The 14377-nt window shown below is 44.9% G+C and overlaps 1 protein-coding gene across 1 annotated transcript in view; it reads left to right on the forward strand.

Annotated features, from left to right (window-relative positions):
* Positions 1-2732: 2732 nt before the first annotated feature.
* LOC140208699 (uncharacterized) overlaps positions 2733-14377 on the forward strand; it is a 34950-nt gene continuing 23305 nt past the window's right edge. Inside the window, 2 exon segments of the mRNA XM_072277574.1 lie at positions 2733-2764; positions 10263-11873. Of these exon segments, the coding sequence (XP_072133675.1) occupies positions 10642-11873 (1232 nt within the window). The 5' untranslated portion in view covers positions 2733-2764; positions 10263-10641.

Here is a 14377-nt window from a genome sequence, read left to right on the forward strand (position 1 = left end):
GTCAATGCATCGGATGACAGATTTACGAGTGAAGTCGAATATTGAAAGGAAAGGACAGAGAGGTCGTGGAGGGCTATCATCTAGTTATCACAACGCCATAAATACAACTTAAGTATACCAACGATGGGCTTGCTCTGCGGCTTGAGATACTAAACAGAAGAACGGCACTTTATTCACAAAATCCTCATAGCCCACAGTGACTGTGCACTGATCCCAGCAATGGAACCCGCCACTGCAGCCCCACAGTGCACTGTGTACAGATTGCAAAACTACGAAAGAGTATGTGAATAGCCTCCCCTCCCCCAACTCCGCTCTTTCTGCGTCACCAGCAGACTGGGACATCTCACGTCTCGCTGCCTCCGCCAGGCCATTAAACTGTGAAGAACTGTGGTCAGGGACTGATTTCTGGGGTACTCCAAACGATACCTCCTTCCGGTCTGAAAACGACCCACTCATCCGACCACACACAACCGGCAGTTTATCGGTCTCCAAAGAGAAAACCTAATCAGGTACTCCTGAGGGTCAATACCATTGCTGGCTCCTAGTTTACCACCGTCAAATGCCAGGAGGGACATAATAATCAGAAAGTCTCCAGTCAGAGCCGTGTAAATAAAATGTGATCTTAGTAGGTGTGTGGCACATGCTCAGAATGCAAAGGAGACAGACAAACTGAGCCAAGTCACAGACTGAGGAAGGGGAGGAATGATCCATTTTGATACCGAGAGGGAAGCAGAACGTTTCTTATTGTGCCTGATGCCGGAACTGTAGCTAGTTAGAAGATGAAATCTTGTTCCTCCAAATTGTTTTGAGTTGTGACAGTGTTTTACCAGAAGGCACCATGGAGACTAAAATTATCTCAGTTGAAATGTCCTTCACCCACTGACGTGCTTTGTAAACTTTTAGCAGTGTAGAAAAGTCAAAGGATTTGTGTATGGGAATCACAGCCACAACAGGTACTTACTGTCTCTAGTGAGTTCACAATAAATAGAGGCCACATTTCTGTCGAGAGTGAGCAAAGAGTTTTACTCAATCTTCACAGCTGCTGCAACACCAGAAACTTCACATCAGGGAAGAAGTTCAAATTAGCTCCGTGTTAAATGTTTAACCATCACGGTGACTGAAGGCAGCTGCAGGTTCATGAGGGACTGTTACTGTCAGAATCTGCAGTTCTTGCGGCTGCTCATCGCACCCAGGACTGAACCCTGGTCACTGAGCATTGGAGGAGTTCGTTCTGCTGATAATTTGCCTGAAAGTAGACTGATGTTTAATGTTGTGGATCTGTGAAAGATAAATCAGTTCTGTATCAAATCCCGTGTCTCAGGTACTTACTGTCTCTACCACACTCACAATGTACACCAGAGAGGCCACTCGGCCCATCTGGTACCTGCCCATGTTTCTGTTCCATATCAGTATTTTAAAATCCATCCCTGCCGTTCCCCTCTCACTCTCCCTGTGATGACAGATTGCAGCTAGTCACCACTCCGTGCGATAGGAGACTTCCCTTGAATTTCATAGAATCATAGAAATCAATAGCACAGTACAGGCTGTTCGGCCCACAGTGTTGTGCCGACCATGTAACCTACTCTCGAAAGAGCCTAGAATTACCGTCGCACATAGCTCTCTATTTTTCTAAGCTCCACGTACCTATCTAAGCTCTTAAAAGACTCCATTACATCCACCTCCACCACCGTCACCGGTAGTGCAGTGCATTCCATACGCCCACCGCTCTGACTTCTGTCTTGCAACTACTTCCAAACACCTTAACGCTCTGCGCCCGAGTGTTCGTCATTTCAGTCCAGGGAAAAAAAGCAACTGGCTATTCCACGACCAATGCCTCTCATGATTTTATACACCTGTACGAATTCCCTGCATGATTTTCACCAGTTTGAATCAGATGATGAGCTCACTGTAGCTTTGACATTCCCCAGGACTCTGGACTAAAGAGGTTAAATTCCTTCTCCGCTGCTCTTTTCAACATTTCGTGTCATTTTCAGTAATTACAAAGACAGCTGGGTTGTTGCAATGCACCTCTGAAGTCCGACAGCAGACTAGCGAGTGAATGTTCGATGGAGCAGGGTCAGAAACTAGAGTTGACATCCTGAGTCAGGGCTTTGGGGCTCCAAAAGGAAATGGGGCCTATCATTTACAAGGACGAGGAGGAAGTGAATCAGACCGGCAGGATGTGGCTACAAATGAAGGATCAGAAACATCTGGAAACTGGTTGACTGAAAAAAATGTGGTTAAATTCTGCAAATTACTGGTGGAAATCAACAGATCAGACAGCAAATGTGGAGAGGAATAAATAGACAACGATTAGGCCGAGCTCCTTCAGAACGCCTAGACTGTGTGCTCTTCTGCTTAGTTGCTGCCTGAACTGCAGAGTTGCTTCAGCATTTTGTGTGTGTGCGTCTCTGCATTTCCAGTAACAGCAGAACCTCTTGTGTTTTATATCTATATTTGTAAAGGATTGTACTTTGGCATTAGATACACGTTGATATTGAGTATATTGTTCATGGGAGCCGCTTTCTGCGTTAAAACAGTTGCTGAGTATTCTATATACACAAAAAAACTGAGGTGGACATGGAACTAGTGCTTGCAGAAACTATTAATGGCACCGGGATTACCCATAAGGCCCTGCGCTAAAAATTTCGCCGGCACTGAAGCATTGATTAAATGCGCAGGCGTCAAGGTTGATGACGTTTGAATATCAGGCATGCGCGTAGTACACAAAGGCTCGGGATCACGGCTCCAGGATCGGGCGCAGGTAAGCGAGAATCTCGGGGCGATGTTGTGACTCCGGACTCCGTGACCCGCAATCCCGGGACAGTCCTGCTCTCTTCCCTCTCTCTCAGCCCCACCATCCGTACACGGGCCCCGGGGAGCTTCCGGCTGATGAGGGAATGGGAACCGATGGGTCTCTCAGACAGAGCTGAGCTCCAGCTGTCTAAATGCAAGGATCGGGAACTCGGAGAAAGGGAACAAAATCTTTTACATCAGCTGTTGTGAAAATCACCTTTGTTCTGCCTCCAGTCACAAACCAGAGAAAATCTGCAGATGCTGGAAATCCGAGCAACACACACAAATTGCTGGAGGAACTCAGCATTAGTACTCTTTTCCATAGATGCTGCCTGGCCTGCTGAGTTCCTCCAGCATTTTGTGTCTGTTGCTTGTTCCACCCCCTCTTGTTCTGGACTTTTCTACCCGTGAGAACATGTTTTGACCCACTCTCTCTGGGTACATAATGATATCAAACACCTTTGCCCTGGGCAACAAGTAGCTTTCACATCACAAATGTGCCAGACTCCAATGAGACAGACTACTGCCCTTCCGTTCATATTCATTGGCATTGCCATCACTGAGTTCACCACCGTCAGTCACCTGGGGGAGGGTTCAGGGGAAATATTTGTGTACAATACAGAAACTGGTGTTACCTGTGTGTATTGTGATGATGCAAAAGTTGCTGGAGAATTTACAAGTGGGAAGAAGTAGAGTGATATTTGGAAATCTGACTTTTTCAAGCATCATTTAGCAAGAGAAACACATATGGACAATGTGCAAAGGTTCTGGTGAAAAAAATCCATCATTACCCATTACAGGCCTGCTACATAGGTTGTGTGTGAGAGTGCAGATGACCTCGATTGAACCCAAAGGAGATCAAACTTCTTACTGACAGTGATATGCTAGCTGTTGAAAGGAATACCCCTCTATATAAAATTCACAGTGCACATGTTGTCACTGGGTAAAAGAATGTACAGTACAAGATTTATGTGCACACCGGTCATTACAAATTAGAGGGGACATTGGTGGGAAGGTGGGGAGACCTCCAGTATCCCTGATGCCCTCACCTACAAGATTTACATCCAGCTGCAGCTTGTAGCCCTGCATTTTAAGGAGCTGGAACTTGAAATGGATGAATTTTGGATCAGCTGGGCATTGGAGGGGGTGATAGATATGACATGAAGAGAGGTGAGTTACACCCAAGGTGCAGGACACAGGAAACTGGGTGAGTCAGGAAGGGGAATGAGGTTAAATAGCCATCGCAAAGTACTCTTGTTGCTATCCCACACAACAGCCGGTGGACCACTTTTGAAACTTTTGGGGGGAATTACCTGGCAGAGGAAAGTCAAAGGGGTGATAGGGGATTCATTAGTGGAACAGAGCAAGAGGGGACCAATATCCTAGTGATAAGGCTTGCTAGTGCTAGAGTTGGGAGAGTGGGGTGATGTGGTTAAAATAAGTTGTAGGGGGAATGGGAGACAGAATGACAGAACAGATAGTGGAGAGGGTGAATTGAATTGACTTTATTACATACATCCTTCATATACATGAGGAGTAGAAATCTTTACGTTACGTCTCCATCCAAATGTGCAATGTGTAATTTATAGTCATTTATAATAAATAGTTTGTACATAGGACAGTCAATATAACATAAAAATGCAATTGTATCAGCATGAATTAATCGGTCTGATGGCCTGGTGGAAGATGATGTCCCGGAGCCTGTTGGTCCTTTTGCTGTGGTACCGTTTCCTGGATGGTAGCAGCAGGAACAGTTTGTGGTTGTGGTGAATTGCGTCCCCAATATCCTTCGGGCCCTTTTTACACACCTGTCTCTGTAAATGTCCTGAATAGTGGGAAGTTCACATCTACAGATGTGCTGGGCTGTCCGCACCACACTCTGCAGGTTCCTGCGATTAAGGGAAGTACAGTTCCCATACCAGGCAGTGATGCAGCCAGTCAGGATACTCTCAATTGTGTCCTTGTAGAAATTTCTGAGGATTTGGGTCCCCATCCCAAACTTCTTCAACCATCTGAGTTGAAAGAGGTGCTGTTGTACTCTTTTCACAACACAGCCGGTATGTACAGACCATGTGAGATCCTTGGTGATGTTTATGCCGAGGAACTTAAAACTGTTCACCCCCTCAACCCCAGATCCATTGATTTCAATAGGGGTTAGCCGGTCTCCATTTCTCCTGTCATCCACAATCAGCCCCTTTGTTTTTGTGACAATGAGGGAGAGTTTGTTTTCTTGACACTAGTCAGATGTTGTTCAGACCTCAGATAGATTCAGCAATCAAATGGTTGAGCATGGTGCGATGAATGTGCTGAGCTGTGTATATCACAATGCAAGAAGCATCGCAGGAAAGCCAGATGAGCTCAGGACAGGGAATTATGATATTGTAGCCGTTATTGGGACTTGGTTGCACCGAACAGTCTGAGGGATTTAGAGGAACCAATTTGTAGAGAGATGGCAGACCCTGCCAAGAAACAAAGGTTGATTCAGTAAGTGATTTTATCTTTCCATATATTGACTGGGACTCCCATATTGTAAAGGGACTAGATGGGGTAGAGTTTGTCAAATGTGCCCTTAATCAGTACGTAGAATTCCTGATGTAGAAGTGTTCCTAAGCTGTTAGGAAATGATCCAGGGCTGGTGACAGAAATTAGTGATCATAATGCCATGAGATTCAAAGTAAGTATGGGAAAAGAGAGGTCTGGACCATGCGTTGAGGTTCTAAATTGGAGAAAGGTCAATTTTGATGGTATCAGAAAGGATCTGACAAGTGTGGTTTGGGACAGGCTGTTTTCTGGCAAAGGAGTACTTGGTAAGTGGGAGGCCTTCAGAAGTGAAGTTTTGAGGGTGTCTAGTTTGTATATGCCTGCCAAAATAAAAGTTGAAAGGTAACTGATGCAGGGAACCTTGGTTTTCAAGAGATATTGAGGCCCCGGATATTTTGTTCCCCTAAATGCCTGAGACTGTCGGGTGCCACCAAGACTCATTAATGACTACAATGTCATAATTCCACACCCTATGCTCATCTGACTTTTTTTTTAAGTCATCTTCTGTTGGTTTCTAAAAGTTTCCTAATAGTTTTTGCTCTTTTGTTTGCCCTCTCTTTGGCTTTTATGTTGGCTTTGGCTTCTCATTTTAGCCACGGTTGTGTCCTCCTGCCTTTCCAATGCTTCCACTTCTTTCGGATGTATCGATCACTCAGCTCCTGAATTGCTCCCAGAAACTCCAGCCATTGCTGCTCCATTGTCACTCCTACCTTTTCCCTTCCAGACAAGTTTGGCCAGCTTCTCTGTCATAGGAACATGGAGGACTTCCGTACAGAAACAGGCTATTTGGCCCATCTAGTTAATGCTGAAAAAACATTTAATCTGTAACGCAACTATCTGCACCGGGACCATCGCCCTCCATACCCCTGTCATCCAGGCTCCCATCCAAACTTCTCTTAATTGTGAAAAAGAGCTCATATTCACCACTTGTGCTGACATCTCATTCCATACTCTCACGAGCTTTTCCACATGTTCCCATTAAATTTTCACCTTCCCTACGTACCCATGACCTCTGGTTGTCATCCCACCCAATCTCAGTGGAAAAAGCTGCTTGCATTCACCCTATCTATACCCTCATAATTTTGTATACTTCCAACAAATCCTCAAAGCAATGTATAATTTCCTTGTTCATGATTAGAGCCTTTTTGAGGTGTATAAGATGATGAGGGGCATTGATCACGTGGATAGCCAGAGGTTTTTCCCCAAGGTTGAAATGGCTAACATGAGGGAGCATAGTTTTAAGGTGCTTGGAAATAGATACTGGGAGATGTCAGGGGTAAGTTTTATTACACAGAGAGTGGTGGGTGCGTGGAATGCACTGCCAGCAGTGGTGGTCGAGGCAGATACAAGATGGTCTATTAACAGCCTCTTTGATAGGTACATGGAGCTTAGCAAAATAGAGGTCTATGTACTAGGGAAATTCTAGGCAGTTTCCAGAGTAAGTTACATGGTTGGCAGAATATTGTGGGCTGAATGGCCTGGAATATGCTGTAGATTTCTATGTTCTATGTTGAACAGCGAAATAACTTTGGCTATCCTACAATCCTCTGATAATCCCCTGTCACTAAGGATGATTTAATTATCTCTGCTAGGGCCCCGACAATTTTTGCACTTGCCTCCCATAGGGTTTGAGGGAGCACCTTATCATGCCCCGGAGATTTATCCACCCTAATCTGCCTCAGGATGGCAAACATCTCCTCTTCTTTATTCTGTACAGGGTCCACGATTTTAATGCCGCTTTTCCACACTCCTGCAGACCCTGTGTCCATCTCCTGAGTAAATGGGATGAAAAATATATTTGAGATCTCCCCCATCTGCTTTGCTTCCACACGTGGATTGCAATTCTGGTCTTCCAGAGGACCAACTTTATGCCTTGCAATCCTTTTGCTCTTAAGCTATTTCCAGAATCCCTGAGGATTATCCTTCATCTTTTCTGTGAGGGGAATCTTATGCTTTCTTTTAGCCATCCTGATTTATTTCTTATGTGTTCTCTTGCATTTCTTATACTCCATAAGAACCTACCTGCCTATCCCTGTTCTGCAACTCCATTTTGTGCTTCACCAGGGTCTCAATATCTCTTGAAAACCGAGGTTCTCTACAGTTTCTATCTTTACCTTTTATTCTGACAGGCACATACCCGCCTTGTACTTTCAAAATTTTGCTTTGAAGGCCTCCCATTTAATAGGCAAACCTTTGCCATAAAGCAGCCTGTCCCAGTCCACAGTTGCCAGATCCTAGTATCTAAATTCCAGCTGTTGATCCATGCCCTGAACACATTCGCCTTTCCTACGCTGCTCCTTGTATTGAAATGTACAGGGCTCAGCATATTCACTGCACCATGCTCAACTTTTTCATTCCTGTCTTTGTCTGAGGTCTGAACAACAACTGTCTCCACAACCCCTCCACTATCTGTTCTGTTATTCAGGCTCCCATTCCCCCTGCAACTTTAGTTTAACCCCCCTTACCCCCACCTCACACCATGCAGCTCTATCAGCCCTTTGTGCTTCATCTCCCAGATCAATAAAAAAGAGGTGCATACCAGGTACAGGCAGACTGGAACAAATGGGATACTTATGAAGTACAGGAAATTCAAGTGAACACTTATGAAAGAAATAAAAGAAGGCATGAGGTTGCCCCAGCAGACAAGGTGAAGGAGAATCCTCGGGGATTCTGCAGATATGTTTAGAGCAGAAAGATTGCAAAGGAATAAATTAATCCTCTGGAAGATCAGAATGGTAATCCATATGAGGAGACTAAATAGATGTGGGAGATTTTTTTCTGCATCTGTATTTACACAGGAGATGGACACAGAGTCTATAGAAGTGAGGCAAAGCAGCATCAACTTCATGGACCCTGTACAGATTACAGAGATGGAGGTGTTTGCTGTCTGAAGGCAAATTAGCGTGGATCAATCCCCAGGGCCTGACAAGTTGTTCCCTGGGACTCTGCGGCAGACAGGTGCAGAAATTGTCGGGGCCCAAGCACAGATATTTAAATAATCGTTTGTGACAGGTGAGGTACTGGAGGATTGGAGAACAGCCAATGTTGTTCCACTGTTCAAGAAAGGCTCTAAAAATAAACTAGAAATTATACGTTGGTGAGCCCATCAGTAGTGGGAAAGTTATTGGAATGTGTGTGCAGGAGCCAGATATAGAAGTATTTGGATTGATGTGGACTGATTAAGGATAGGCAGCATGGCTTTGTGCACGGTAGGTCATGTCTAACCAATCTTATAGAGTCTCTCGAGGGAGTTATCAGGAAATTGGATGAAGGCAAGGCAGTGGATGTTGTCTACATGGACCTTAGCAAAAGCACTTGACAAAGTCTCATATGGGAGGCTGGTCAAGAAGGTTTAGTCACTCAGCATTCAAGATGAGATAGTAAATTGGATGAGTCACTGTCTTTGGGAGAAGCCAGTGTGTGGCAGTAGATGGTTGCCTCTCTGACCGGAGGCCTGTGACTAGCGGTGTGCCACAGGGATCAGAGCTGGATCTGTTGTTGTTTGTCGTCTGTATCAGTAATCTGAATGTTAACATGGTTAGCTGGATCAGCAAATTTGTGGATGACACCAAGATTGGGGTGTAGTGGACAGCGAGGAAGACTGTCATGGCTTGCAGTGCAATCTGGATCAGCTAGAATAATGGGTTAAGAAATGCAAAATGGAATTTAATGGAGACAAGTGTGAGGTGTTGCATTTTGGTGGGACCAAGGTCTTACACAGTGAGTGGTCAGGCACTGAGGAGTGCTGTAGAAGGAAGGGATCTGGGAATACATGCCCATAATTCACTGAAAGTGGTGTCACAGTTAAATAGGGACAGAAAGAAAGACTTAGGCAAATTGGCCTTCATCAACCAAAGTACTGAGTACAGGAGACGGATGTTTTGTTGACATTGTACAAGACAATGGTGAGGCCTAATTTGGAGTATTGTGTGCAGTTTTGGTCACCAACGTGCAGGAAAGATGTAAGAGATGTTGAAAGAGTTCAGAGAAAATTCACAAGGATGTTGCCAGGTCTGGAGGACTTGGGTGAAAGGGAAAGGTGGAACAGGTCAGGACTTTATTCCTTGGAACGTAGAAGATTGAGTGGAGATTTGATGGAGTATATGACAATTATGAGGGATATAGATAAGGTAAATGCAAGCTGGCTTTTACCACTGAGATTGGGTGGTACTACAACCAGAGGCCATGGGTTAAGGGTGAAAGGTGAGATGTTAGGCGCACATGAGGGGAAACTTCTTCACACAGACGGTCATCCGGGTGTGGAATGAGCAGCCAGCACAAGTGGTGCATGAGAGCTCAATTTCAACATTTAAGAGGTTTGCATAGGTACCTGGATGGTAGGGGTATGGGAGTGGGTAGTTTAAATAGTTCAGCACAAACCAGATGGTCCAAAGGGCCTGTTTCTGTGTTGTAATTTTCTGTGACTGTGACAAGAACCTGAAATAATACAAAAATTCACTCCAAGTCCTTTTAACAGCTGTGCAGACCAACCATTCATCTCAGCAGGAATTGTTTATATGACATTAAAACTGTGGCACTTTAAGTTAATAATACATAAAAGAAAATCCCAGATGCATGTCAAGAAAGACTATTTGCGTGAGACTGTTTCAGTTACTGTGGGGCCAGGCACCCATGCTGCTCAGCAGGAACAGGGAATAATACCAATGGAGAGAGTCAAACTGAGCCAAGTCACAGATTGGAGACGGCAGAAATGCCCCATTCTGATAGAGACAGGAAGAGCATCAGGGAATTGATGGTCATTCCAGATACCAGCACTGTGCCCAGTCAGAAGATGATTTCTCTCTCCAACTTGGGTTGAACCTCACTGTAACTGTGTGATACCAGATCAAACCATGGCAACTCAAGTAATCTCTTCTGAAATGTTGTCCTACACCGACTGATGGATTTTGTAAATCTTCTTACAGGTTAAAAACGAGAAGGAATTTGTCTCCAGGAATCTCAAACACAACACGCCAGTTTTGCTGTCTCTGTCTGGATATTTAAGAAGTGGAGCAAGGGATTCAATCGGCCATCCTTCCAGCTCAGACTGTGGGGAGGGATTCACTCGATCATCTGACGGACTGGCACTCCCGTCATTTTACACAGTGGGAATGGATTCAGTCGGTTATCTCAATTCAAGGTACATCAGCAAGTTCACACCGGACAAGGCCATTCATCTGTTCTGTGTGTGAGAAGGAATTCAGTCAGTCTTCCCACCCTTGGACTCACCAATCAGTTCACACTGGGCAGAGGCTGGTCATCTGCTGAATTTCTGGGAAAGGATTCACTTAGTTATCTGACCTAATGGCTCACCAGCGAGTTCACACTGGGGAGAAACCGTTCACCTGCTCAGTCTGTGAGAAGAGATTCACTCACTCTTACACCCTACAGAGACACCAGCGAGTTCACACTGGGGAGAAACCATTCACCTGCTTAGAATGTGGGAAAGGATTCACTCAGTCATCCCACCTACAGAGACATCAGCGTGTTCACACTGGGGAGAAGCCGTTCACTTGCTCAGTCTGTGGGAAGGGATTCCCTCAGTCATCCACCCTACAGAGACATCAGCAAGTTCACACTGGGGAGAAGCCGTTCACCTGCTCAGTCTGTGGGAAGGGATTCACTCAATCATCCAACCTACAGAGTCATCAGCGAGTTCACACTGGGGAGAAGCCGTTCACCTGCTCAGAATGTGGGAAGAGATTCCCTCAGTTATCCCACCTACAGAGTCATCAGCTAGTTCACACTGGGGAGAAGCCGTTCACCTGCTCAGTCTGTGGGAAGAGATTCACTCACTCATCCAACCTACAGACACATCAGCGAGTTCACACTGGGGAGAAGCCGTTCACCTGCTCAGTCTGTGGGAAGGGATTCACTCAGTTGTCCCAACTACAGAGTCATCAGCGAGTTTACACTGGGGAGAAGCCGTTCACCTGCTCAGAATGTGGGAAAGGATTCACTCAGTCATTCAAACTACTGGCACACCAGTCAGTTCACAGTGGGGAGTGGCCATTCACCTGCTCAGAATGTGGGAAAGGATTCACTCAGTCGTCCAAACTAATGGCACACCAATCAGTTCACACTGGAGAGAGGCCATTCACCTGTTCAGACTGTGGGAAGGGTTTCACTTGGTCATCCGACCTACAGAGTCATCAGCGAGTTCACACTGGGGAGAAACTGTTCACCTGCTCAGACTGTGGGAAGGGATTCACTAGGTCATCCTACCTACAGAGACATCAGCAAGTTCACACTGGGGAGAAGCCGTTCACCTGCTTAGAATGTGGGAAGGGATTCACTCAGTCATCCCACCTACAGAGTCATCAGCGAGTTCACACTGGGGAGAAGCCGTTCACCTGCTTAGAATGTGGGAAGGGATTCACTCAGTCATCCACCCTACAGAGACATCAGCAAGTTCACACTGGGGAGAAGCCGTTCACCTGCTCAGTTTGTGGGAAGAGATTCACTCAGTCATCCACCCTACAGAATCATCAGCGAGTTCACACTGGGGAGAAGCCGTTCACCTGCTCAGAATGTGAGCAAGGATTCACTCAGTCATCCCACCTATTGGCACACCAGTCAGTTCACAATGGGGAGTGGCCATTGTTATGAATCCCTAGATTTTGTTTGCTGTGGACTGTCATTTTGAGAGAGAGAGAAAGAGTAAGAATGGAAATCAGTCTGACTTGCATCTTGTTCACATCACTCACAGCTTGTTTAGTTTTAACCGAGGACACAGACACTCAGAGTCAGACGGAGATGAAGGAGGAAAAATGGAAGGATCGGAACAAGGGAACCAGTGGCCAAGGGTCACTGTTTCGAACTTTCCTCTGCCCACAAGGGTGGGTCAATTATTGATTCAACATACGTTGAATGTGTGGTTGTCACCTCATTTGATCCATAGGAGTGGATCTGATTTGGGGTATCCTGTGAAGACCACTTATGTGTTAACCCTTGCCTGGGTGTGGTGTGGAAATTCACTTGAAGACGATACCCCTTGTGAAAAGTCACTTTTGGTGATAATTTGTATGTGGATTTGGAACAACGATGGATAAAATCTACAGCGACTGTTCTCTCGTTTTACCACCATGGATGCTGTGGAATTCAACGTTATTGCCTTCTCTCAACATTTACCCTGGATTGCAAATATCCCTCTCTCCTCAACTATTCTGTGGTTGAACTGAACTTTCATAGTTTACCATCTGAACACTCCAAGCCTTGAGTTATATTTACCCACATATATACACATAACAGTGTTCACTTTTGTTTAGGACTCATTTCTAAAGCGTTACAGGGACAAAATTGGGGCCTGCATCCGATATAGGAAAAGATTTGGAGGCGTATAGATTAATTATCGATTTCATTGGAGAAATCCCTTTTGATTTATTTGTGTGTGGAAAATCAGCAGCAATGGATGTTGATAGATTTCTGGAAGCACCAACCTCTGAGGCATTAAAGGACACCAGAAGGATTGAATTGTTGAGTATTGCTAAAAGGTTAAAACTTGCTAAGGTGAAATCGACAATGAGGAGGTCACAGATGCAGAGGATAATAGCTGAACATTATGTATATGAGGGTGTGTTTAAAGTGGAGGAGTTGGAGGTGTTTCCTGAAAGTAAACCTAGTGAGCTTGGGCTCCCGTACAAGTTAGAAAAATTAAAGATGGAGGCTGTGGAAAGGCAGAGGCAGGTTGAGGCTGCAAAGGCAGGAAAACAGAGAGAAGAGGCAGAAAAACAGGAAGGAAGCAGAAAGACAGAGGCTGTTCGAGCTGGAAAAGATAGAGAGATTGCAGCAAAGGGGTCTAGCGTTAGACTCTGGCGATAAGTTTGAGGCCAGTCGGGAAGTTAAATTGGTACCTCCATTTGACGAGGCAGAGGTTGATAAATACTTTCAGTATTTTGAGAAGGTTGCTCAGGGTTTAAAATGGCCAAAAGAGGGTTGGCCTATTCTCTTACAAAGAGTAATTAAGGGGAAGGCTCAGCAAGCCTATTCTGCTTTGACAGTTGATGAAGCAGCTGATTATGACATGGGAAATAGGCTGTGCTCAAAGCTTACGAGTTGGTCCCAGAAGCATACAGGCAAAAGTTTAGAAATTTGAGGAAATCTGTGAACAGGACTAATATGGAATTTGCTTATGAGAAGTTTGTGTATTTTGACCGCTGGTGCACATATAAAAATGTAAATGATGATTTTAACAGCTTGAAAGAGTTGGTTTTAATTGACGAATTCAAAATGTGTGTCCCTGATGACATAAAGATGTAATTAAATGAAAAGGATGCTGCCACTTTGCAGGAGTCTGCTAGATTAGCAGATAAGTTTGCTTTAACTCATAAGGTTAAGTTCACCCAGAATAAGAGCTTCCAAAAGAGTAGCAGGGATAACCAGGGTAAACCAGAAATTAAAGCTGGGACTAGTGACGAGACTAAGGATGAAGGGAAGCAGTTGAAGGAGAAATATTCTGGTCTTCCTTGTTACTATTGTAAGAAAGCTGGTCATATGGTGGCTAATTGTTCTGTCCTGAAGAAGAAAAAGGAAAAGGAGGCAGTCCCACATGCCTGTGATCAGTATGTTGAAGCACCTATAAACCCACAGGGTTCTGAACATTCTGTTGAGGCTCAGTTAAGGACTGAGAGGTCTGACTGAGTTAAGAAGGGATTCGATCATTTTATGTCAGATGGGTTTGTATTAGTAATGGAAGGGTCAACACCGCTACCAGTGAAAATTCTTCGAGATACTGGGACTTCTCAGTCACTTATATTAGTTCGGTGATGAGACTGACACTGGTGAGGTAAATCTTATTAAAGGCATTGGGGGCAGCATTGTTTCTGTGCCATTGCACAAGGTAACTTTACAGTCAGGGTTTGTTTCGGGACCTGTTAGGATCGGATTATGCTCCAGTTTACCGGTGGAAGCTGTTATTTTGCTGTTAGGGAATGACCTGGCAGATGGTAAAGTTGTTCCTGCAGTGCAGTTGACAACTAAGCCAACCACTGACGACCCACAGATGGATTTTAACATTTGTCACAGTAACTCAAAGTATGGC

This window comes from Mobula birostris, chromosome 13, assembly GCF_030028105.1.
Source record: "Mobula birostris isolate sMobBir1 chromosome 13, sMobBir1.hap1, whole genome shotgun sequence".
NCBI classification, from domain to species: Eukaryota; Metazoa; Chordata; class Chondrichthyes; order Myliobatiformes; family Myliobatidae; genus Mobula; species Mobula birostris.